This window comes from Trichechus manatus, unplaced genomic scaffold, assembly GCF_000243295.1.
Source record: "Trichechus manatus latirostris isolate Lorelei unplaced genomic scaffold, TriManLat1.0 scaffold00184, whole genome shotgun sequence".
NCBI classification, from domain to species: Eukaryota; Metazoa; Chordata; class Mammalia; order Sirenia; family Trichechidae; genus Trichechus; species Trichechus manatus.
This window is the reverse complement of record NW_004444120.1, coordinates 4829813-4855580: the sequence shown is the minus strand read 5'-3', so window position 1 is coordinate 4855580 and position 25768 is coordinate 4829813. Positions and strand designations below refer to the sequence as shown.

General features: G+C 38.3%; 1 protein-coding gene across 1 annotated transcript; it reads right to left on the bottom strand.

The window, feature by feature from the left end:
• Positions 1-1850: 1850 nt before the first annotated feature.
• On the bottom strand, positions 1851-20643 carry STRAP (serine/threonine kinase receptor associated protein). Its single transcript, XM_004387349.1, has 10 exons — positions 20184-20643; positions 19403-19538; positions 14326-14407; positions 13209-13281; positions 10580-10676; positions 9796-9933; positions 9433-9569; positions 7080-7229; positions 6569-6634; positions 1851-2404 (listed from the first exon to the last, which is right to left on the bottom strand). Exons 1-10 carry the CDS (start codon positions 20293-20295, stop codon positions 2343-2345), a joined length of 1053 nt encoding a protein of 350 aa, XP_004387406.1. The 5' UTR covers positions 20296-20643; the 3' UTR covers positions 1851-2342.
• Positions 20644-25768: the final 5125 nt, after the last annotated feature.

Sequence of the window (25768 nt, the reverse complement as noted above, 5' to 3'; positions counted from 1 at the left end):
GTCACCTAAGGTGGGCTCCCCCTAGGTAAATGGGTCTCAGGTCTCAAGGCTGAGGTTGCATTTGAGTTCACTGGAGAGGCAAGGGCTTTGAGTAGGAATAAAGTGAAGGTTCCTGACTCTTTATTGGAGAGGACGGCCGGCTGTATGTGGCATAACTGGGAAATAAGTCTTCCTGGTCTGATAACTTAGTGCTAATTAAGGGAACTGTTTCAACAATTATTGAGCATTTATACATACCAGCCACCTTTCTAGGCAATGGGAGCACTATTGGTGAAGATGAAAAACAATTTCAGACAGTGTTAAGAACTATGACTATAACAGGCCAAAATAATGTGATAAAGAGACAGAGGAAGGGCCTGAGGCCAGAATCATGATGAAAGGTTTTAGCTATGCAAACATTTAGAATGAATGGACCAAGTCACAGTAACAGCAAGTGAACAGGTCTTGAGACAGAAATAAAGCCAGTGGGACTAGAGCAATGTCAGCAAGGGAGAAAACAGAAAGGTCATGAGGAAAGCAGGGGACAGATCATAGTACAGAGCTGGTATAATGCAAAGCTAGTAAGATTTAAACGGGCAGTCATCTAACTCTTCAAATACAAACCAACTACCTTTGTAACTAAGGAGAATGCATGGAGGAAAGGGGGAAGGGCGGGCAAGAGGGAGAAACTACAAAGGCACTATTCCAGGTGAGAAACAAGGATAGCTTGGCCTAGGGTGGTAACAATGGAGATGGGGCAAAATAGACAGATTCCAAATACATGTCACTCACTGACAGCGTGAGCATGTTTGTACAGGGTCTCTCGACTTTTATGAAACCTAAGTAGAAGAAATTTCCGTGGTTCTAACTTCAAAAATACCAAGCTACTTTAGAGCCCAATCTGGTACATATAATCTCAACTTTATTTAGGGTAAGTCAGACTCTGATTACAGTCTGAGCAATTCTTGGTACATTCAGAATACTGCTGCAGAGAGAGGACCAGCACGTAGCAAGTTAACACACCACCACCGCCCCATGAGACTGTGTGGATCATCAGCTGGCGCCCCCATGACATCTCTCTTAGCCCTTGAAAGCCGCCAGAGCCTACAGTGCTTTCTTGTGGTTATCACAAATCCTCAAAATCTAACCTTAGTCCTTGGTAGTGATTTCATTAAAGTTGTAAGAATCATTCACAAGATGAATAAAGTGAGAAAAAGCAAATGGGCAGAGATATTATTCACTGGTCTAAAGTATTTCCAAATTACTAGCTTAATATCCCCTCCATATTTTAAAAAAAGAGTAAATTATAAGTCTCAGATGATCAATTTATTAGAAGGTGGGTAAAAAGCTTTTAAATGCTACCTCAACTTAAAGGATGAAGATAAAATTTAGTGCTTCTTAAAACACTGCAGGTCTACAGCTATCTCATTTTTAAAAAGTCATTTCTATCTATTTGTATGCGCACAGAGTACTCTGTGTGTGCTAATGTTCATTCAATTTTAGGGTTTTTTTTGTGGGGGGGATTTTTAATGACTCTTTTGCTATTTATGTTAATTCGGAATTGCTTTGTTTTTTTCCCCTATAATTAGCATGTATCATTTAAACAAACTATTATTCCGAAGTTTTTTAAAAAGGCAGGTCAAGCATTTCTAGTCAATCTAGATAGAGGGGAGGCAAATATAGCTCCAGCAAACAACATGAAAACTTCAAAAATTCAGTACATGTAACTGAATTTCAAAATTAGGAAATGGTATGTTTACTAGATTCTTTAATCAAGCTGATAGTCAAGACGTAGAAAAATCTTTATGGCTATTTCCATTTATAAAACTCAAATCTATCAGTTTTCCCCAAGAAATAAATCACTGCTTTGTTTTAAGAGGCAATTTATTTAGACAACTAAAAACAATTAGATGATATTCAGAAGCAGTGTACAATGAAAAAGAAGTCAGACAAATTACTTTATCATTTATTCGCTCTTCTTTATGACTAGAACAAAAGTCTTTCTGCTTTAAGGGAAAAGTCAGAAAAATAGGCCATTATATTTTTTTTCTCCATAATAACATAAACAGCTGCAAGAAATCTAATTGTAATAAGAGGAATTGGATGCTGGCTTGCACATATTCATTCTGAAGGCAGTAGGCTGTCGAACTACAAGAGCATAACTCCATCTGCCTTCTTCTGATACTCTTGAGTTTTCACTTACAGGTAACACCAAGTTAGTTCCAGTGCAGGAGCTAATTCATATTCCCCATTATTTACTGTCCATGTTTGCCTGAAGCAGAGAGTAACCCTGGAAGGCTGATGCTTTTCTCTGCTTGCCTGTTTTAGTCCGTAGGCTGTATACTATGGCATATGCCCGATGCTCAGGCCTTAACTTCAGGAGTTGAACTATAGATGGAATCTGAATTCTCTGATGCAATTTCTTCTGCAATTAAAAAACAGAAAATCACATTAATCAACTTAATAAAGCAAAAAAGCAAATCTACATTTATGTGTAATGAAGGACCAAAAAAGTCTGTTAAAGTATGCTGTGATGAGGGGAGAAAAAAAGAGCAAATGCACCTGGTGAATGAAGAAAGACCTCATGTATTTTACCCATTAGACTCTCTTATACCATTAACTATAAACTTCCCAGGTGTCCCTCTTTTAATACTGTACATTTCTGGGCTACATTTCCAATGAGTCCAGCTATCCAATAACAATGAATTAAATTCATGCATCTTTAAAAGATCTGGCCTCCTCCTTTAATTATTCTGACATAAAACAAAATTAAATTATCAGGGCATATTATCACTTATAATTCTAGATTTCAGAAAGATTCATTTGGTGTGTAGCAAGTGCTTAATAAATTTTAAAAATTCATAGTGATTCAAATCCTTATATTTTAGGTGACTCAAATCAAAATACTAAATTTTTGTTGAACAGGGTGCTTAACAATAAAAAAAACTTAAGGAGAATTCTAACTGGGTTAAGTGTAATCCCTCTCCCCCTTCTCCCTCCAAATCATCACACCCAATTTTTCATGGCAGAAATCTGGAATTTTCTTATACTCCCTCTCTGCAAAATAATAAAATTACCAAGTCCTATCAATTCTCCAAGAAGCCCTGGTGACACAGCGGTTAAAACACTCAGCTGCTAACCAAAAGATCAGTGGTTCAAACCCACTAGCCGATTCATGGGAGAATGATGTGGCAGTCTGTTTCTGTAAAGTTTTACAGCCTTGGAAACCCTCTGGGGTAGTTCTACTCTGTTCTATAGGGTTGCTGAGAGTCAGAATTGACTCCACGGTCGTGGGTTTGGGCACCAATTCTCCACCAAGTCTCTCATCTCCATCTATCTTTCCCTATTCTCACTGCCATTTTCTTTGTCAAAACCACATGATCTCTCACTAAGACTACTGGGTATTTTACATAAATAACATGCGTGTTATCCTTTTTTTTGGGCCAACCACATGCCTCCCCCCGCCCCCAACCGCCACAAGGTAGTTCCATAAGCTTTTTTTTTTTACATCCTGTATGTTGTTGTTGTTGTTAGGTGCCATCAATCAGTTCCAAATTATAGCGACCCCATGTACAACAGAATGAAACACTGCCCAGTTCTGCGCCACCTTCACAATCTTTGTTATGTTTGAGCACACTGTCGCAGCCACTGTGTCAATTCATCTCATTGCAGGTCTTCCTCTTTTTCACTGACCCTTTACTTTACCAAGCACAGAGTCCTCTGCAGGGACTGGTTCCTCCTGATAACATGTCCAAAGTATGTGAGATGAAGTCTCACCATCCTTGCTTCTAAGGAGCATTCTGGCTGTAAATCTTCCAAGACAGATTTGTTCATTCCTCTGACAGTCCACGGTTATTCAATATTCTTCGTCAACAACATAATTCAAAGATATCAATTCTTCTTTGGTGTTCCTTATATACTATCCAGCTTTCACATGCATATGACATGATTAAAAGTATCATGGCCTGGGTCAGGCACACCTTAGTCCTCAAAGTGACATCTCTGCTTTTTAACACTTAAAAGAGGTCTTTTGCAGCAAATCTGCCCAATGCAATCCGTCTTTTGATTTCTTGACTGCTGCTTCCATGGGCGTTGACTGCAGATCCAAGTAAATTGAAATCTTTTACAGCTTCAATTTTTTCTCCGTTTATCATGATGTTGTTTATTGGTCCAGTTGTGAGAATTTTTGTTTTCTTTATGTCGAGGTACAATGCATACTGAAGTCTTTGATCTTCATCAGTGTTTCAAGTCCTCTTCTCTTTTAGCAAGCAAGGCTGTGCCATCTGCATATCACAGGTTGTCAATGAGTCTTCCTCCCATTCTGGTGCCCGGTTCTTCTTCACATTGTCCAGCTTCCTGGATTATTTGCTCAGCATACAGATTAAATAAATATGGTGAAAGGATACGACCTGGACACATACCTTTCTTGACTTTAAACCATGCAGTAACTGCTTGTTCTGTTTGAATGACTGCTCCTTGGTCTATGTACAGGTTCCTCATCAGGAGAGTTAAGTGTTCTGGAATTCCCATTCTTTGCAACGTTATCTATAATCTGTTATCCACACAGTCAAATGCCTTGGCATAGCAATAAAACACAGGTAAACATCTTTCTGGTATTCTCTGCTTTCAGCAAAGATCCATCTGACATTAGCAATGATAACCCTCATTCCACGTCCTCTTCAGAATCTGACTTGAACTTCTGGCAGTCCCGTCAATGTACTGTTGCAATTTCTTTTGAATGATCTTTAACAAAATTTTACTTGTGTGGGATATTAATGATAGTGTTCAATAATTTCCATGTTCTGTTGGATCAGTTTCTTTGGAATGCGCACAGATATGGATCTCTTTCAGTCAGTTGGCCAGTGTCATGGATTGAACTGTGTCCCCAAAAAACATGTGTCAACTTGGTTAGGACATGATTCCTAGTATCGTGTGGTTGTCCTCCGTTCTATAATTTTCCTGTGTGTTGTAAATCTAATCTTTGTCTTTGGTTAACCAGGCAAAATTAGATTATGCTAAAGAGGATTAGGGTGGGACTGTAACACCCTTACTAAAGTCACATCCCTGACCCAATGTAAAAGGAGTTTTCCCTGGGGTGTGGTCTGTACCACCTTTATCTTACAAGAGATAAAAGGAAAGGGAAGTGAGAAGAGAGCTGGGGACCTCATACCACCAAGAAAGCAGCGCAGGGAGCAGAGCGCATCCTTTGGACCTGGGGTGCCTGCACAGAGAAGCTCCTAGATCAAGAGACTGATGAGAAGGATCTTCTTCCAGAGACAACAGAGAGAGAGAAAGTCTTCCCCTGGGGCTGGTGCCCTGAATTCGGACTTCTAGCCTATCATACTGTGAGAAAATAAACTTCTGTTTGTTAAAGTCATCCACCTTGTGGTTATTTCTGTTACAGCAGCAGTAGATGACTAAGACAGCTAGGAAGCTGTCTTCCAAATTTCTTGACATAGGTGAGTGAGTACCTCCAGTTTGTTGAAACATCTCAATTGGTATTCTGTCAACTCCTGGAGCCCTGTTTTCCACGCAGCTTGGTCTTCTTCCTTCAGTACCATCCGTTCTTGACCATATGCTACCTCCTGAAATGGTTGAAAGTCAACTACTTCTTTTTGGTACAGTGACTCTGTGTATTCCTTCTATCTTCTTTTGTTGCTGTATAAAGGCCCTAATTGGTCTATGTTCACTCTTGTCCCTACTCCAATTCGTTCTGCAAACAGCCAAGATAACCTTTTAAAAACTCAAATTTGAAGTTATTATTCCTCTGCTTAAAATTCAAAGGCTTCTCATTGCTCTTAGTAGAAAGCTCTCCAAGTCCTAACAGCTTATGAGGGCTTATATGATCTAACTTCTCTAATATCATCTTGCCTTTGCTCTTTAACCCCAAAGCATGATTAAGTTCTTCTAGTTCCATATAAGCTGTCCTCCCTCTTGCTTCTAAGGCTTAGTTAACATTGTTTTTTTCTGCTGTAAACTCTTCCATCATAGAAGAGTACTCTACTAACATGCCATCTCATAACCTCGCCTAACTTACTGCCACTTATTCTCCAGGTCCAAGTTTAAATGTCACTTCTCCAGGAAGCCTTCCCTGATTCCCTAGAAGAGACAGCTCCTTAAAATTATTTAATACTGTGTTTAATTATTTTAGTATCTGCCTTCTCAGTTAGATCTAAGATTTTTGAGAAAATGACATTAGTTTTGTCCACATGACATCCTCAGTGCCTACTATGCGGTAAGCATATATTTAAATAAAAACCAAACCTGTTGTCGTCGACTCAACTCCAACTCATAACAACCCTACAGGACAGAGCAGAACTGCCCCACAGGGTTTCCAAAGAGCAGCTGGTGGATTCAAACTGCCGACCTTTTGGTTAGCAGCTGAGCTCTTAACTACTGCGCCACCAGGGCTCTTGAATTTAAATATTGGTTTTATATGTGTTCAATGAAACCGTTTTAAACTTTTCATTATTTAACTGTTCACATTTGAAACATTTCGCATGGCAACGGGTCAAATTCAAGTTTAACACTTCAAGTCAATTTTAAATTCCCCCAGGACTCTACAAAAGTCAATTCATTAATATTCTACCTAGCTCCTCTTCTGTTGTCTCTGGAAAACTGATCTTCGGCTTTGCCAGCTCACCACTATCTTCTTCTATGAAAAGAAAACAATGATGAGTACGTGAATTACAATATGTAGCATTTAAGAAGAGATACTCTTCCAAGTGATGAGTTGTAGCAACAACTCCTTTTTAATAACTGTGATTCTGAAATAGTATATCTTTCTTCAAAAATTACTTTTAGGTTCATATTACTTCGGGATCAATAACTACGTATCTTTTATTAAAAAGAAATTCAATCCATTCCATTCTAATGAGCTAGTGTAAAAATTTAGGAATATACTGTAAAATACACAAAAAAATATTTAAACAAACCAAAGAACTCAGTGGGCCAATTTATTATCATGGGCATCTATCTGGTTAACCCATACTGAATAATGTAAAATATACAGATGACAGAAACATGAAAATAGAATGAAGGATAAAAAGTGACACAAAATCATGCAGTTTAATTTGATAAATCTGAATAAAAATTCTTACCAGGAAGCACACATTTCCAAAGGCCGTATGTTTTTCCTACCACAGTTTGCCATAGTCTCAATGTTCCATCTTCAGAACCACTGGCATAGAGTTCTCCATCAGGACTAAATCTCACACAGTGAATAGGACCAAAGTGTCCTTTGTAGGATTCTGAAAAAGAGAGGGAGGGCTATTAAATAATTTAATACCAATTAAGTGCTTGACTACTAACCAAAAGGTTGGTGGTTTGAACCTACACAGAGGCAACTCGGAAAAAAGGCCTGAGGATCTGCTTCCGCAAGGTTACAGCCTTGAAAACCCTAGGAAGCAGTTCTACTCAGCAATGCATGGGGTCACCATGAGTCAGAATCAACTTGACAGCAACTTAACTATTAGGTTAAGTATAAATATTCTAGAGAAGATACTGTCTATATAATTGTGGAGATTCAAACTTCATAAGGGCAAATACAAACAATTTTACCTAATTAAAAATAAAGTAATTCTCAACAGAAAGTGGTACACCATGTCTACCGCTTCTACCTAAGATTTCCCCTTTCCCATTCAAGTATAGATTACGGTTACATATTGTCTCTCTAAAAAAGAAAATGAGGCTTCACTTCATTAAGGATGGAGGAGGAGAAGTACACAAAGGCCCCCTAAATTTAACAGAAAGCAGATCTAAAATCTATAAATTCTAATCTCTCAATTTCCATTTGCTAATCTCATTGCCTATTTACCAGGGAATTAATTCTAACGACTATAGAGAGCCACCAGATGGAGCTCTTTCACACTCTCTACCCCTTAATCTGCTATCAAGCCCTAGAGTCCACTAGTCATTCGTCACACAGAATATCGAGATCTAGGATTAACACTGATCATTAAATACTTTAATCTATGAAATCTAGTGAAAAAATGTACACATTAATAGTGTTGCTCTGTTTAAGTCATACCCTCATCACGTTAATTCTCAAAGCTCTTTACTATACCAACGCTCCTGTTCTATCTCCATGCTTATTAAACTCAAGAACCGCCACACATTCTCTTCCCCCAATTCTGTCCAACCAGACAATGGAAAAAGGATTATGAGAGTACAAAGAACATGACGTTTTGGAATGAGAAATGAGTGGGTTCAAGGTCCAGTACCTAGCAGCTGCAACCTCAGGCAAATAATTCATAAAATTGTTTTTGGTTCTTTGTGTACAATTCCAACAAACTTTAGTTTTTTGGGTGGCAAAGCAGGACAGCTAGAAGCATGTAGGAATAATAACAAAAAGTGGCAGCTTATAGATAAAGAAAATTATAAAAAATACACAACTTCAAAAAGCGAAATTATTTGGGAAGACTAAAAGATTCTGAGAGCCATACATTAACTATATGAAATACCTAGTTCATTAAATAACTGTGAAGTTAGGATGTGTGTTAACTTCAAATTAATCCTCCATTGCCTACTCTTTCCCTTTATAAAAGGACTATTATCATGAAAATGGAAGCAAACTGACTCAAAATAATAAAATAAACAAAAAAACCAAACCTGTTGCCACTGAGTCAATTCCAACTTATAGTGACCCTATAAAAGGACAGAGTAGAACTGCCCCATAGGGTTTCCAAGGAGCGGCTGGTAGATTTGAACTGCCGACTTCCTGGTTAGCAGCCAAGCTTTTAACCACAGTGCCACCAGAGCTCCAGATTCCTGAATGTATCCCTGTAATATGTTACCACTGTTTGTTTCCCCACACTATGGTCTACAGAGCCTTAAAGATTTCTCAAAGTTGGCCAAAAGGAAGTGTTGGGGAGGGATGGGGGGTATAGATAGGGCTATATGCCTGTACCATACTTCAGAAGTAACAACTCTCCTTCGCTCTGTTTAATATATGGGATTTGGAAGTAAGACTGAAACATCTCCCTATCCCCACGCAAAAAACTCTGAGAATCACTGCACTGTAGTATAGAAATCCAGCACAATGATGACTTAAGCTAAAAGGAAAAGGTGAGTTCAGTACACTGTTTATATAGTTCTATAAAAATTTCTATCCAAAATAGATAAAAACCCTTTATCACTTGGAAGCTGCAAGCTTTAGCTAGCTAAAAATTTTGCTTTCAACAGGCTATATATATATATACATACACACACACACACACGTGAGGTGTTAATTACTGAAACCCAACATTTAATAAAGGTTGCTGTTGGTGGTAGTGGTTGCTGACTCATGGTGACCCCATGTGTTACAAGTAGAACTGCTCTATAGGGTTTTCTTAGTTGTAATCTTAAGAGAAACAGATCACCGAGACTTGTATTCTGAAGTACTCCTGGGTGGATTTCAACTGACAATCTTTAGGTTAGCAAGGTTAAGTGAGGAATAAGAGAACAACTCACCTAATTCCTCTCCACTATTATAATCATACTTATAAAGTTTAAAATCTTCACCACCTGCAACTAGAAATTCTTTCTCAGGGTGAAGAGATGCAGAATTGATGGTAGCAGGAGCTTCAAAAGATTTAATTGGATCCAAACTAAAGAAAAAAAAAGAAGTGCTGAGGGAACCTGCTGTTGGAGTGGAGAGACAAAAAATCAAGAAATGAAGAAAAGTTTAAAAAAAAGAAAAGTAAATAATAAATATTTATACGTTTTGAATATTCTATAAAAAATTCAAGAAAAAATTAGTTACATTTAAACTGTTAAGTACCTTAATTGTCGTTTGTTACTCAAAAAGAAAACAAAGATATTTCTTGGACATACCTTACTGCACTATGAAAAGCAATAGACCGTCCATAGGTTATTACCAAGATCTCTCCCTCAGGAATATATTCCATACTGCTAACAGACATATTAAAATTTAGAGATTTCACTTCTGTCATAGTAGCCTGATCCCAAAGGCTGCAAAAAAAAGAAAAATAAGATGATGTTTACTTATTCAGGAAAAAACGTAAACCCTAATTACATCTGCAGATTAACCAGCTAAAGAATAATCACAACTGTAGTAAAACAACACATATTCGAAGTCATAAATCAGAGATGACACAGAGGGAGCTCCTATACAACGTCAGATTATTTAGTAGCTTGTTAGTGAAGTCAACTTTAATACCTAAATACGCTTCCCAAAAAATTTAGCAAAACTATTAAAACACTTAAGTACTATTCGAATCAGTTTTCAGTCCTGCTCTTTACAGTGCCTCTTACCCTGTTTTTGTGAATCTGATGACATAGCTATGTATCTATCTTCCCACAGAAAAAGGGATCAGCACACAAAAATTCTGTACAGAATTTCAGGGGCTTCATGGACCACCTATGGCCAGCCTGTTCAGAGACCCAGGTAAAGAACACTGGCTTATATAGTTTTAATTTTCTTTTCAATACTGCTCTATGAATATAAATAGTATAAATGTGACTTAAAGTGGAATTTAAGTTTCAATATTAAGAAACAATTCTTCTTGCATATTATTTACAATAAAATGTATTTAAAGTATAAACCCTGGGGGCAAATATTTTTCAGATGTTAAATTACTAAAGAAAAATTACTTACCGGACAGTTTTATCATCAGCTGAAAGAATTTGTTTATCCTCACTGCACCATAGAGCCTTTTTAATACCAGAGGTGTGACCACTGATTTCCTTAGGTTCTAAAGATAAAACAATCTGATTTTTAAAATATTCTAAAATAGACTACAACTGTTCAAAGCTCAGCACAATTCAAACCTAATGTTTACACAAAAAATTTAGTTTTCCTACACTGAACAAAAATTTATGTGTAAGAACTATGATGATGTCATTATGTAGCAGGGAGTAAATACATCACTCCCTCCAGGCAAATTTTCTGCACAACTAATGTTATTCAAAAGCATTACTGCTACCTCTCTCCGAAAAACGAATAACTGATGTGGCATAACTTAGTAAGAACACAGGCGACCGGGTAACAAGAGTCTGAGCTAACTCTCGTACCCTCAGCCAAGGCACTTTTGTCAGAAACTAACAGAAAAAGATGAATGCAGGGCTGCCAGGAGAGAAGGAAAATAAAAAAAACAGTAATTTCTAGGAATGTTTCTACACACAGAGAAACAGATAACAAAAACGTGAACCCGTCTCTGTTGGAGACTTCCCCTTCAAAAGGTTTCCAAAAAATCCTCATTGTTACCTCTGGACAAAAGCAAATGCCGAAAGGAATGCCATTCAACATATTTGGACTCCAAGCATGTTACCTAACCCTTCTATGACTACATTTCTTCACCTGAAAAATGGACTAACACTAGTTACTATACCTCCTAATTCTACTGTAAGGATCAAAGGGGAATATATACGTAAAGTGAGAAACACAGTGCCTGTCATACAGTTAGTGCTCAGGTAATTACTACTATTTCTACTGCCAGTGTACAGTGGAAGAATCATTTCTAAAAGCAGCTTTGGGAAAGGTAAAAGGGGATGAAAAACATCCACCCAAGCTCTGAACTACCTTGTTATGGCTGGAAGGTTCGTTGATTAAGTGAGGTCAGAGTACTCTGCTGCTTTGGCAAAACATCAGAAAGAATAGAGAATAACTCCTAGGTGCCAATGGAGAATAAGAAATCTATAAATGTAGTTGGTGTCCTCACCTGAGAAACATTTTTAGAAATGGAAGGTGTCTCAAGAGAATAATCACTCATATCATACATGACTAAAGGTGAGGAACAAGTGACTTGCCTCAATTAGTCAACAGTCAATAGTAGCAGCAGCAATTAAAACAGAACCCTGTCATATACCCAAGCCTGGTGAATTTCCAAATATAACACACTATTCAATATAAACGTAAAGTTAATTTCCAATACAGCTTTGGGTCTCTTGCTACTCTTTCAAATTTTATTGATTTACGAATAGATAACAAATATCCACGACACAAAACTTTAAAACGGACCAAAGAATATATAATAAATAAAACAAAATTCTGTTTATCGTGTTTTGGTAGCTATTTATAAAATATTATTAAAATACAAGAAGAAAATAAAGTTGAATATTTTTTTTCAACTGGGAAGAGAAGGCTTTTCTAAAGCATCCATGTAGTGACAGAATTCATAAAAGAAATGGATTCCACCAAAATCTAAAAATCTGTTTACCATAAAACTCTATTAACAAAACTAAAAAGTAAAGGACAAATTAGAACATGATAAAGAACTCTTAAAAACCAATAAGACCAAACTAAACATTGTAACAAATAAATGGGCAAAAGACATAAAAAGGCTGTTAGTTCACAAAAGAATATATTAAAATGGTATTCAATAGAATTTTAATCTCATAACTTTTTAAAGTTCACATCAATGTCACAGAATACCATTTTTCTTCTATTAAATTGGCAAAGATACAGTTATCAGTGTTGGCTAGAACCCACCCACTGCCGTTGAGTTGACTCATAGCAACTCCATAGAGTTTTCAAGGCTGTAAATCTCTATGAAGCAGACTGCCACAACTCTCCCCTGCAGAGCTGCTGGTGATTTTGAACTCCCAACCTTTCGGTTAGCAGTCAATCGCTTTAACCACTGTGCCACCAGGATTCACTTAACTAGAACAGGCTAGGTATAAATATATTTTACTTTGTGAAGGGCACTTCAGTAATATCTACAAATGCCTTCCCAGTGTACCTGCCCTATGTGCCAACAATTTACTTCTACACAGTTATCCTAAGGAAATAATTGTGGAAATACAATAGCAAAACACTGTTTATAATATTTAAAAATTGTGAACAGATCACACAGGACATGATCTGAGATTGATTAATTCACTTATGATACATCAATAGAATGGAATACCATACAGTCATTAAAAAGTCTGTAGACTATTTAACGACATAGAAGTTGTCACAGACAAATTTAAAAATTCTTTTGAATAGATAATATGTTCACATGGTTCAAAAATCTAAACAACAGAAAACACACACATCGAGAATTCTCATCCTCCTCACCTTTTACAGATAATCACTCTTCTTACTAAAAGGTAGTACACTGTTCTGCATCTTTTTTTATATTTATTATCAAGATAAAAATATATCAGGATAAAATTTTAAATTGTAAGAAGGTTATGCAAGCATAATATACTACACAAACTCATATTTTTTAATTCCTCTTATCAGGAAGTCACTTAAATTAAAAGAAAATAAAACCAGAAACTGACATATGAATTACACTTACCTGCTTCAGGTTTGTTCAAGTCGTATATGCGTAACAGTTTATCTTGTCCCCCGGTTAACAAATAATTACTATCCTGAAAAACACATAAGTAAAATGTTAAGTAATTAATTACTTCAATAGTTATTCCTCTTTGAAACCTGGACACCATTTTATCCAAATAAAGCTCACAGAGTTCACAGAGATGCAATATATACCAGTTATTTCTGAGAAGATACTGTGGAGCAGCTGGCCTTCTCATAATGATTAAATCTTTTCAATCTTCCCAATACAAATATTTCACACCTGATTGTATTCCCCTCTTCTGAGTAGCATGTCTTTGATGATCTCAAATTTATCCTCCCCCTTCTGAAAGTAGCTGAGAAAGGTTATTTGGGATTTTAAGAGATTTTGTTGTTGTTGTAGGAGGCAAGAATTTCAGAGTATCTTCAAAGTCGCAAAAAGAATTAATCAAGAAATAACAACTTTGTTCCCAAAACTAAAACCATTCCCAAGGCCAATTTTCAGACAAAGATTAGACTGGACTATGGGACATAAAATGATACTCATGAAGAAGAGTGCGCTTCTTAGCTCAAGTAGATACATGAGACTAAATGGGCAGCTCCTGTCCAGAGGCGAGACAAGAAGGTAGAAGAGGGTGAGGAGCTGGAGGAGCTGGCTGAATGGACACGGGAAATCCGGGGTGAAAAGGAAAAGTGTGCTGTCACAGTATAGGGAGAGCAACTAGAGTCACATAACAATGTATGTATAAATTTTTGTATGAGAGACTGACCTGAATTGTAAACTTTCACTTAAAGCACAATAATAATAAAAAAACATAACAAATTTGTATAGCAGTAGTGGCAAATGGTTAAATGTGCTTGGCTGTTAATCAAAAGGTTGGAGGTTCAAGTCTACCCACAGGTACCTCAAAAGAAAGGCCTGGCAATCTACTTCCAAAAAATCAGCCATTCAAAACTCTATGGAGTACAGTTCTACTCTGACACAGAAGGGGTCACCATGTGTCAAAATCAACTCAATGGCAAGTGGTGGTGGTGGTGTAGTGCAATACAGACAATCAATTCTATCATACCCTATAACAGGAATTTAATATCCTAAAATGAATTCCATTTTCTGATACCTGAGTGAAATCCACAGTCTTGACAATGTGTTTATGAGCCAGGGTCATCAATTCATCTCCTGAGACAGCATCCCACACTTTGCTAAAAGCAAAAAATAAAAAGGATAAATATAATGATAACTTTGATGACTAATTACAAAATAAAGTAGATGTAAAATGTTACATAAGTACATTGTAAATCTCCATATCACCAATATTCCTCACTATCAGACTTCTTTTGATAAAATATTGAAATAAGCCTAAAGAGAACAAAAAAATTCTTAAAAGCCATTTAACTAATTTTCTGTGACACTGGAAAAGATCTGAAGAATTTAAGTAAGATTCAGGAACCAATCCATCCCACTCACTTTGTTTTAGCCTACAGCCATAATACCTTTTAGCAAGATTACAAAGCATTTCAACAATTTTTTAGTTTCACCTTTCCAATTTCTCTCCATACTCTCATGTATGTGCAAAATAAAAAATGAAAAACAAGAAATCTTTAGAAAACTTTTTTTTACAGAATAAAAAGTCTTTGATATAGGCTACACAAAATTTTAAATCAAGACAGCAGAGAACATATTCTTCCCACCTCTACCTCAAAGTTGACGCTTAACTTCTCAAACCCCAGTCAAATTCGACCCAAAGTAACTGCCTTTGATTACATAAATGTAACACCGAGGATTTTAATCTCTCAATTGCATTTGTTTTCCCTGACCCAACTCATCCCAAAATATGTATATGTGTGTGTATATATGCATATATACACACACACATATATATATATGTATTTACGTGTATATATGCATACATATGTATTGGATCCAGGTAATGGTTGCATAAAAAGTACTCTAAGGGGTTCCCAAATAAAAAATTAACGAACTCACTTTAGGTCAGAAGAGGTCAGTAAAAAGAAACAAAGAAAACTTTGCATACAGAAAAAAGAGCTGTCAAGAATGAACAAGCGATGTTCTACATAGCTTTTTATCTTAAAATAATTGACATTTTATTCTATAAACACAAAAAATATATAACAAAGATATATATATGTCCTTCTGGACTCAATGCCAGGGCACAAAAAGCAGAGAAGAAATAATCCCAAAGATTATTTCTGCTTTAGTAGTGCTTTAGCTATAGCTGAGGAGGAAAACATGCTAACGAATACACATTTTATTAAAATTAAAAGACAAGTTGTTATGGATTGAATTGTGCCCCCAAAAATACGTGCTGGAATCCTAACCCCTATACCTGTGAATGTAATCCCATCTGGGAAAAGGTTTTCTTCGTTACGTTAATGAGACCAGGCCATATGAGTGTAGGGAGTGTCTTAGACCCAATCACTTTTGAGATATAAAAAGGCAGATCAGGCACAGAGAGTAGTAAGCACAGAAAGGGAAAACCAGATGCCAGGCCAATTTAGACTGCTAAGGAGCCCAGGAACAGAAGCTGAAAGAGACAAAGACCATCCCCCAGAGCCAACAGAAAAAGCTTTCCTCTACAGTCGGTGCCCTCAAGGACTTTCAACCTTATAAACTGTAAGAAACAGCCCTGGTTTCACAATGGGTGGTAAACGCTCAGCTGTTAACTGAAAGGTTGGCAGTTCGAACCCAAGCAGCAGCTCCACAGGGGGAAAAGACCTGGTGATGCGCTCCTGAAAAGATACTCGTTGCTGTCGAGGCGATTCCGACTCATAGCGACCCTAGAGGACAGAGTGCAGCTGCCTCATTGGGTTTCCAAGGCTGTTTTAGGGAAGCAGAGTGCCACATCTTTCTCCCGAAGAGCAGCTGGCAGGTTTGAACTGTGCCGACCTTCTCCGGTTAGCAACCGAGCACTTAATCGCTTTGCCAGCAGGGCTAACTAAGACACAAGCATCTATATGTTCACAGGAACACAGAAAAAACAAAGCACTGTTTATGCCTGGGAAGTCCAAAAAATCTCATCAGAGCTTTGTTACTGCTGTGTGCCATCAGTTGATTCCAATTCACAGTGATTCTAAGGACAGAACTTCAGAGGGGAAAAAGGGAAAGGCTATTATAGATGAGTATTAGTAGTATGGAGAATGGTAAAGAAATATGAAAGGCCATCTAACAGAAATACAACTACTCCCTTTTTTTGTATACCTTGTTAGTAATATTTACTATACACAATGCTGCAGCATGTATTTTTAAGTTTATGTGTAGTGTTTCCAACCCTCAAAGACAAAGATCAGCTTTATAAGCATATCGTTTAATAAAAAGCAATAATAATGAAAACTAAAAAAAAAAAAAAGAGGTAACTGACTTACGTAAGAACGCACTTATGAAGAAGTCGCTGGAACTAAACCCCATCATAAGTCGGGGAGTACCTGTACTGACATTACTGACAACAAACCTTGCATATTATATACTTGTGTCATGAGTAGCTGAATAAATACGCCTTTAGGGAAATCATATCAACCATAAGTAGCACAGCTATTAAACTCCCAAATGTTCATTTCTTCTTTGCACAGGAAACCTGCTCTGCTCTCTCCCATTCTCAATTCAACTTTCTAGCATGACATTGTCTGAGAAAACATATTCTAATCAGTCGGGCTAATTCTGGCATATTTTCATTATTCACAATAAGAATACTAAAAAGAGCTTATGTTTGGAATAATCTACATGCTTTCTAATATATTATTCAATCATCAGGCACGAAACTGACATTAACTTGCTCAGGGCTCAAATCAAGACAGTGAGGCATCAATAACAATGTCGTTTTATCAGCTAATCCTGCAGCATTTATTTTCCGCACAACTCATATAGTACTTGGCATCTTCCTAAACAACCGATTCCTCTTATATCCCCAGTTTCTTACACATAGTATCAATGCTGTCCGTTCAACACTTTTCACCTCCTAAGAATGGTGGTACAGTGGTTCAAGCACTCGGCTGCTAACCAAAGGGTCGGCAGTTTGAACCTACCAGCCGCTGTGTGGGAGAAATATGTGGCAGTCTACTTCTGTAAAGATTTACAGCTTTAGAAAACCCTATGGGGCAGTTATACTCTGTCCTCGAGTAGGAATCGACTCAATGGCAGTGGTAAGAATGGACTTACCACAGGTTTCAAAAAAAGAGCTGCTTAGCTTAACTTTTTAAAGTTTTAATGAAATAAAGTATTTTATTTTGGGAGGGGGGTGGAACTTGCCTAACCATCTTAGCATATTGGCTTAGTCATCAAGAAGAAATAATATCACTTCTGATTTACCAATAACCTTATTAAGAGAAAAGCTAGATCTTTCCACTGGCTTTTACAAGAAAGAAAAAGTGATTAAAAAAATTGGATTACCTGTAGATTTCTAGGCCCTACCCCAGACCTACTTAACCATTATCTGGACCACAGCATACTAATCTCTCCACTTTTGGCAGATGATTCTGATGAGAGGTAAGTTGGAGGTACAGAGAGAGATAACTCAAAGTAATTCCAACATTAACTTTATCAATTAAGAGAGATAAAGAGAATGATGTTTCAGGAACAATGTACCCATCAATGGACTCAACTCCAACTCATAGTGACCCTCCAGGACAGAGCAGAACTGCCCCGTAGGGTTTCCAAGGCTGTAAATTTACAGAAGCAGATTGCCACATCTTACTGCCACAGAGCAGCTGGTGGGTTCAAACCGCCAACCTTTTGGTTACCAGTTAAGCACTTTAACCACTGTGCCACCAGGGCTCCTCCTATTATATCACAACATCTAAAAGCCTTTACTGGAAAAAAAATTCTTGACATTTAAATCTGCTCAACCTCCCTTGCATGAAACCAGCCATAGTCATAAAAGTTTCAAAACAGTGCAGGGTAAGATTTTGGTCTTGTGGGGGTGGTAATTAACAGTGGTGGTGGTAGCTATCATTGTTACCTTACACATGTAACACTTACATAGTAGCTCTTACTACATTTCAGGCAATGTTCTAAGTACTTTAAACATAATAACTCATTTATTGTTCACAACTAACCTAAGAACTAAGCACTATTATTCTCATTTTTTACAAATGATAAAATTGAAAAAGGTTAAATAGTGTCCAAGGTTACAGAACTATAAAACGATGGAACCTGGATTCAAATCCAGTCAATCTGGCTCCAGAGTTCATGCTCTTAATACTAATACCTCTTGTAACACAGACAGCGAGACATTCTGATAGCACGAAACACTGAATACCTAACCACAGATGTCTTCGAACTCGTGATTCTGTTTAGTCACAATGTTCTCTAAGTGATCTAAACAAAAACAACTGGTTCCCCCATGCCAATTAAACCGGATTTCTGGGAACCAGGTATATCTGATTATTTTAAAAACTCCCCAGATCATTCTAATGTACAGCCAAGGTTATTAATCACTGAAATAGACAAAAGGAAAGACAGAAGAAATCATTGCGTAGAGAAGTGATACAACATTTGTTTTTAGAAGTCAACTGGCAGCAGTACAGAAGATGAGCTAGGAGAGAGAGAGAGAGACTAGCAGCAGCGAGTTAAAAACGGCCCTGAACTAAGGGGACTGGCAGAAGCATGGAGAAACACTGTAGTCAGGAGATACTCTGCAGGTAGAATCAACAAAGATGATAATCTGGACATGGATGCTAAGGGAGAATCAAGAATTATTTATATTTCAACCGTAAAAAATTTAGGAAAAAAAAAGAAGTTCTGTTTGGAACATAATGAGTTTTAAACATGTCCAAAGGCAGTTTAGAAAAACTGGGGCTGAGAGTAAAATCAGGGCTAAAAATCTGGGGTCATCAGCATGTAGAAGACACAGGAGTAGATGATATTCAAGGAGCACATGTAGAGCAGCATTTCTAAACCACGACCACCAACATTCATTATCTGGAGTGCTTCTTAATAATGCAAATTTCTGAGTCCCAAACCAGATATACAAAAATAAGACACTTAATCCTCTTAAATTGTTGAGAATTATTAATGTAGAGAGACAGGCCCAAGGATGGAATTTTGGTGTGATCCACAACATTATACGTTCCATATGACAGGCACTGAGTCAGAATTGCTAAACAAATGAAGTTGAAGTTTTTAATTATTTCAGAACACAATCTACAGAGAAGTCCAAAGATTGTTATTTTGGCTACACTTACGCTGTGAAATCTGCAGCTGCTGTAGCTGCTTTGGTGGCATCCTTATTCAATGTTGCACCCCAAACAGCACCCTTATGACCCAAAAATGTTCCAATCCAGTCTCCTGTATCTCCCTGGCGTAGCATAGGTTTACCATCTAGAAGACATTTTAAAAGAGATCATGTGATTTACAAGTTCAGATTACTTAGAATCTAATACTCAAAACATAAAATTACTTTGAATAACAAAGTGGAAAACGCACTCATTGGAATCACTAAGGAACGTCCAGAAATAAATTAACTGCAAAGGAGAGCTGGTCATTCTCTCCGGGAAGCAATTGTATTCAGTGGGAAGAATACAGAAATGCGTCAAAACAATCCAGATTTTAATCCATATTTTAGACAAACTTTCTAACCAAAATCTCAGTTTTCTATCTCAAAAACGGGGCTAATACCACACAAGAATATCCAATGAGATAACAGGCACGAAAGCCTTTGCGAAATATACGTTAGGTATCACTCGACCTGGCCTAGTACTAAACAGCCTGGCCTAGTTTCTCCTCTCCACAAAATCTCTAAAGATATTTACAGTGTCTGCTCCGGGGGCGACTAGGCAAGTGCACGCTCTAGCTCCCCCGGAAACAGCAAATCAATAAATGAGAGACCTTGGTTGGGAGCACTATTTAGCCTAGAAAGAGGCGTTTCGGTTTCCCCACCAGTGCCGGCGTAGCCCTAACCTCAAAGGCTGGGGTCCCCGCGACCCCTTCGGCACTGCGGAGGGCCCGAGTCACGGCCTGGCTCACCTTTACAAGCGCTGATTAAGAAATAGCCATATGGCGTGATGCCGCTGAAGGCCAAATCAACCACGGGCCGCGTGTGGCCGGAGCAGGTGAGCGGTGTCTGCCTCAGGGCCATGGCGGCGGCGAACTGGGCGCTCGGGCTGTGGAGCCCGCGAGGGTCTTCGTCTTTTCTCTCCTCCGCGGAGGCGCCTCAGGCTCCTCAAGGCCCCCGCCCTGGCACTGGGACTGGGCCGGGAAACAGGAAAAGGCCAAGCCGCTGGCACCGAAGTCAGGAGGGGGTGAGGGAGGGGTCAGGGAGTACGCGACGGGCGAGCGACAGTCCCCCGGGGAGGGGAAGGGAGGGAGGGAGGAGAAAAGGGGAGGGGGAGAACCGGAGTATCGGCTCGGCAGCGACCCACACCTTCCACACCGGTAGCAGCAGGAAGTGACGATGTAACGACGCAAAGCGTCCGCCGGAAGTGACCACCGGGCAAGAAGGCGGGTACGCCCAGCAGAAGAAGGCGCGAGTTCAATACACGTTGAGCACGTGATGCTGCCCCTCGGAGGTTTCCCCGCCAGTGTGTCTCGCGCCTGATTGGGACTTCCCGAGAGCGGCTTTGCTGGGTACTGCACTGCAATCCCAGCCAGAATTCGTTGGGATCTCGAAACTGTTCTCCCTGCTCTAAGACATGGGACCCGGCGGCCGCTGTGGATTACTCAGCGACTAATCCAACGAGTTGGACTGCCCTGCATGCAAACATTTAGACAAATCAGAGTCGTTCCCAGTGATAGGCAAAACCAGCCAATATCGTCTTAACAATTTTTTTTTTCAATTTTTCTTATTTAAAACTATGTAGAAAGCTCCTCTAGGGGTTGTCTACAAGTAAGCCCCTAAAAAGAGTAATTTCCCCAGTGATGCCCTCTGCAGTGTAACTTTCTTGTATTGCTAGCGTTTTAGACGGGAGTGTTATGTGACTTTAAATACAGTTGAATTCCAATTTGGACTTCGTAGGACTCTAGAGCAGTAGTCCCCAAACTCGTTTAATGAAATAATTAAATGTGAGCCCTCCCAACATATATATAATAATTTATAAGTTATATATGTGTACATTATAATACATGGACGAAAATAGAAGTTATAAAAGAATCTGAAAACTAAATTAAAAAAAAAAAAAACTTCTGGAATTACCTTCCTGCAGGCGGCTCCCTCTGGGGATCACTGCTCGACAACAATAACAACAAAAACAAAATGAGCAGTTTTTGGAAAATTATCAGTAGAGGAAGGGAAAACCACTGTCAATGTCAGATACAAAAGTATATTCTTTTGTATATCTAAGGATATAACCAAAATAATGCCCAATAAAATAGAATGAAAGAGAATATATTTACACTGTTCTTGCACAAGTAACAGACTGAGTGGCCATACTTTAAACGTGGTAATAGGATCTTTGCATAGAAAATTTTGTTATTTTTAAGTAGAAGAAAGGAAGTAAATGCAAAAGACAGAAAAAATTGCTGAAAAAAACTGATAAAATGTTTAGGCAAAAATTGCTCTACACTCTCTGAAAAATTAAACAGAACATGAACTCTTTATAACAAGAGACCAAAAAAGAAATGATGTGAAAACAAATGGAGATGCAAACCCGGCTGGGGTTAAGAAACGTAACTGAAGTTAAAAGAAAAAAAAATCGTTATAGGTATGAAAACTGTATTTGAAGCAGTAAGAAAGAGAATTGACTCAAACGAGTCAATAACATGGAAAACGGGTACCCTGATTAAGACAATAATGCTAGAATAATGCTATGTATTTTACCTCCTAACGGAGTGTGGAGGAAAAGATACATAACTCAGGGGAAAAAAAGGCAAATGACAATAGCCAACTATGCCTGAGCCTCTTTTTAGCCCACTCAAATTTATTCTCCTTATCTTCCTGAGAATATGGATGCCCAGCTGGGCTATATTTCCCAGCCTCCCTTGTGGCTACATGTGGCCATGTATCTGAATTCTCACCAATGGCATGTGATTGGAAGAGAGATGTGCCTTTGCCTGGACCAGACTTCTTCAGATTTGCATTGCAGTAGGAGTTCCTTCCCACCCAATCCTCCTTCATCTTTTCTTTCACAAGTGTCAGACTAGCATCATGGCCTGAAGGCTTTCCCTGCCTACTCCTGCTCCCTTTTCCCTTTTCATTCACAGACACTTTACTCAACATAATCTAATTCCTCCTTGATGTCTGCATTTCAGAGGTCTCTAACTGACCCACCCAGTGAATTGTTAATTCAGCCATTGTACTTATTCATTTTTTAAAAATTTCCACTTGGTTCTTTTTGATAATTTCTATTACTCTGCTGAGATTTTCTCCTTGTTCATTCATTATGAGCATATTTTCTTTTATGTCCTTGAGCACAGTTACAATAGCTACTTCAAATATTCTTGTCTGCTAATTCCAGTATCTGGGTCATCTCTGGGTCATTCTATATTGATTGCTTTTTCTTTTGAGTGTGCTTCATATTTTGTTTCTTCACACGCTTAGTAACTTCGGATTTTATCCTGGACATTGTGAATCATATGTTGAAACTCTTGATTCTGTTATGATCCTATTAAAAGTATTTATCTCACTGTATATTTTTTATAGCAAGAAACTCCAAACTGTCATTTCAGCAGTGGGCAGCAGCAGAAATCTCTTATAAGGCTTTTTAGCCTTAGCTGGCTGTTTGATGTCTGCACCATGCGTGCATAGATCAGGGGTAATCCGAAAGTCGGCCAGGGTTTATACACAGTATTTTGAGGTCCTTTCCTCTGAGAATCTCTTTTCTAGGATTTGCCTCTTCACTTCCTAACTTCTGTGGTCCTCCGACACTCGGTCCTCTGGTTCATTAAGCCAGTAAGAGTGCAGCTTTTCTGACTTTTAACCATGCTGCTTGGCAATGAGCTGAGGCCTGACCTCAGGCCAAAAGCCATAAAAATGGGAAAATTACCCAGCGCCCTTTTCTTCTTCCAAAGGTACATCCTGTTTTAGGGTCTGCCTGCTTTTAGTTGCTCTCCATCCAGTGCCTTCAAGTACTGTTTTTTATCTTTGTCCTGAGGTTAGAATTGTTTCCAGCAAGAGGTGGTCTGTTAGGAGCTATTCTTCCATTATTAAAAGATACTTGGTTCGGGGTTTTTTTTCCTTTGATTAAATGATACAAAATTATTCAGAAAGAATAAATTTACAAAAGTAGCCAGGAATTTTCTGTGGAGATTAGTCTCTTCAAACAGAAATATGTATTGCTAAATAATATCAATATACAATAATACTAATATATAGCAAACATATGAGTGGCCCAGGCATAAGTGTATAAATCAGTGAGTGTGTGGAAACTATAAACAGACCAAAGTTCATCTAGAAATTTAGTAAATGCTAAGTTGGAATTTTAAGTCAGTAGGGATAAATGCTAATATTATGACAACAGGCTAGCAATTTGAAAAAACATTAAGTTTGATCATTTTACCTCACTTATTACATAAATTGCAGATGCATCCAAGATTTAGATGTTAAAATAAACCACAAAGGTAAGAGAAGAAAGCATGAATAATTATTTTTATAATCTAAGAATATGTAACACCTTCCTAAACATGACATAAAGCCTGGAAGCCATAATGAAAAAGATTGATAAATCACATTGTTGTTGTTAGGTGCCGTCAAGTCGGTTCCAACTCATAGTGACCCGATGTACAACAGAATGAAACCATACTTTATAGAAAATAAAACTTCTTTATGGCTAAAAACAATACCCACCCACTGCCGTTGAGTCAGTTCCAACTTATAGTGACCCTATAGGACAGGGTAGAACTGCCCTATGTTTCCTAGGCTGTAAATCTTTACTGAAGCAGACTGCCATATCTTTCTCCTGCAGAGCTGCTGCTGGGTTTGTACCATGGCCCTTTCAGTTAGCAGGGAGCACTTTAACCACTGCACCATCAGGGCGCCTAAAAACATAATAAAGTAAGTGAAAAGAGGAACGGGGGACACCTGCAGCTCATGTGACACAATGGAAAGTTTTCTGAATGTGCAGAATTCTCTTCCTAGTTCAGTCCTGACATCTATAGCTGACCCATCGTTTGTACTTACATGTCCTACAGGCATTGTAAACTCAACATGTCTCAAACAGAATGTATGATATTCTTCCCCAAAACAGCGTTTTTGGTTTTCCCTTGTCTTATTAAATAACAACACTCACATCCAGTTGTTTAGACCAGAGATAGAGGCATCAGTTGACAATTTCTTTTCCCTCCATCTTCCCACCCCTTTAATAATTGTGAAGGTTATTTTTACGTGCCATCTTGGCTAGGCTATGGTGCCCAGTTTGGTCAAACACTAGTCTAGACTCTGTTATAAAGCAGTTACTTCTGATTAAATCAGTTGACCTTAAGTAAAGTTGATTAAGATCCAGAATGTGGGCGGGCCTCATCCAATCATTGAAGACTTTAAGATCAAAAAGAGAGTTTTCCCTAGGGTGTATTCTTCTTCCAGACTATAAGTAGACGTTTTGTCAGAATTCCCTCCCTTTTCACTCTTCCTGTTGCCTGACCTACAGATTTTTGGGACATAAGACTGCAGGAATCTTCAGTCTGTCTCCTGACCTACAGATTTTGGCCTTGTCCAAAATACCAAAACCAAACCAAAACCAAACCTGTTGATTATGACTCATAGTGACTCTATAGGACAGAGTAGAACTGCCCCATAGTGTTTCCAAGGAGCGGCTGGTGGAGTTAACTGCTGACCTTTTGGTTAGCAGCCATAGCTCTTAACCACTGTGCCACCAAGTCTCCATGTGGCCTTGTCAGTACCCCCAAAATTGTGTAAGCCAATTCTTTAAAGTAAATCTCTCAATACACACGCATGCACACACATCTTTCTTACTGATTCTGTTTCTCTACAGAAACTGGACTGTGATAATAATGCTGTATATTCTACCTCCTAACCACATTGGAATCTTGGGTGATACAAACAGTTAACAGCTTGGCTGCTAACTGAAAGGTTGAAGGTTCAAGTCCACCCAGAGGTGCCTTGGAGGAAAGGCCTGGCAAGTTACTTCCAAAAAATCAGCCACTGAAAACCCTATGGAGCACAGTTCTACTCTGACACACATGGGGTTGCCATGAGTTGGTGTAGACTCAGCGGCAATTGGTTAAGCAGATTTAAATAATCCAGTGTGCCAATTCATCACCAACCCTCCATCATCTTTGTCCTGAACTCTATAATAACCTCCTAACTGGTTTCCTGGGTCTGCTCTCATTCCCATTCATTTCATTCTCTAAGCGGCAGCTGGAGCTATCTTTTTAAAAAATAAATTTAATCCTATCGTTTCTTGCTCTCAGTTGCCCTAAGGATAAAGTCCAGAATGCTGGCTATAAGATCCTGATAATGTTCATCATTGTCTTTTGTCACTCACCCTTGCTTACTTTCCCATCTTTCTGTCCCTCAGACTTGCCAAATATCTTACCAACTCACGATGATCCCTTACTCTTCACTTGACTAATTATGTCTCACCCTTTGTCTCCTTTAAATGTCACTTTCTCACAAAGTCAGAGCCCTGGTGGTGCAGTGGTTAAAAGCTCAGGCTGCT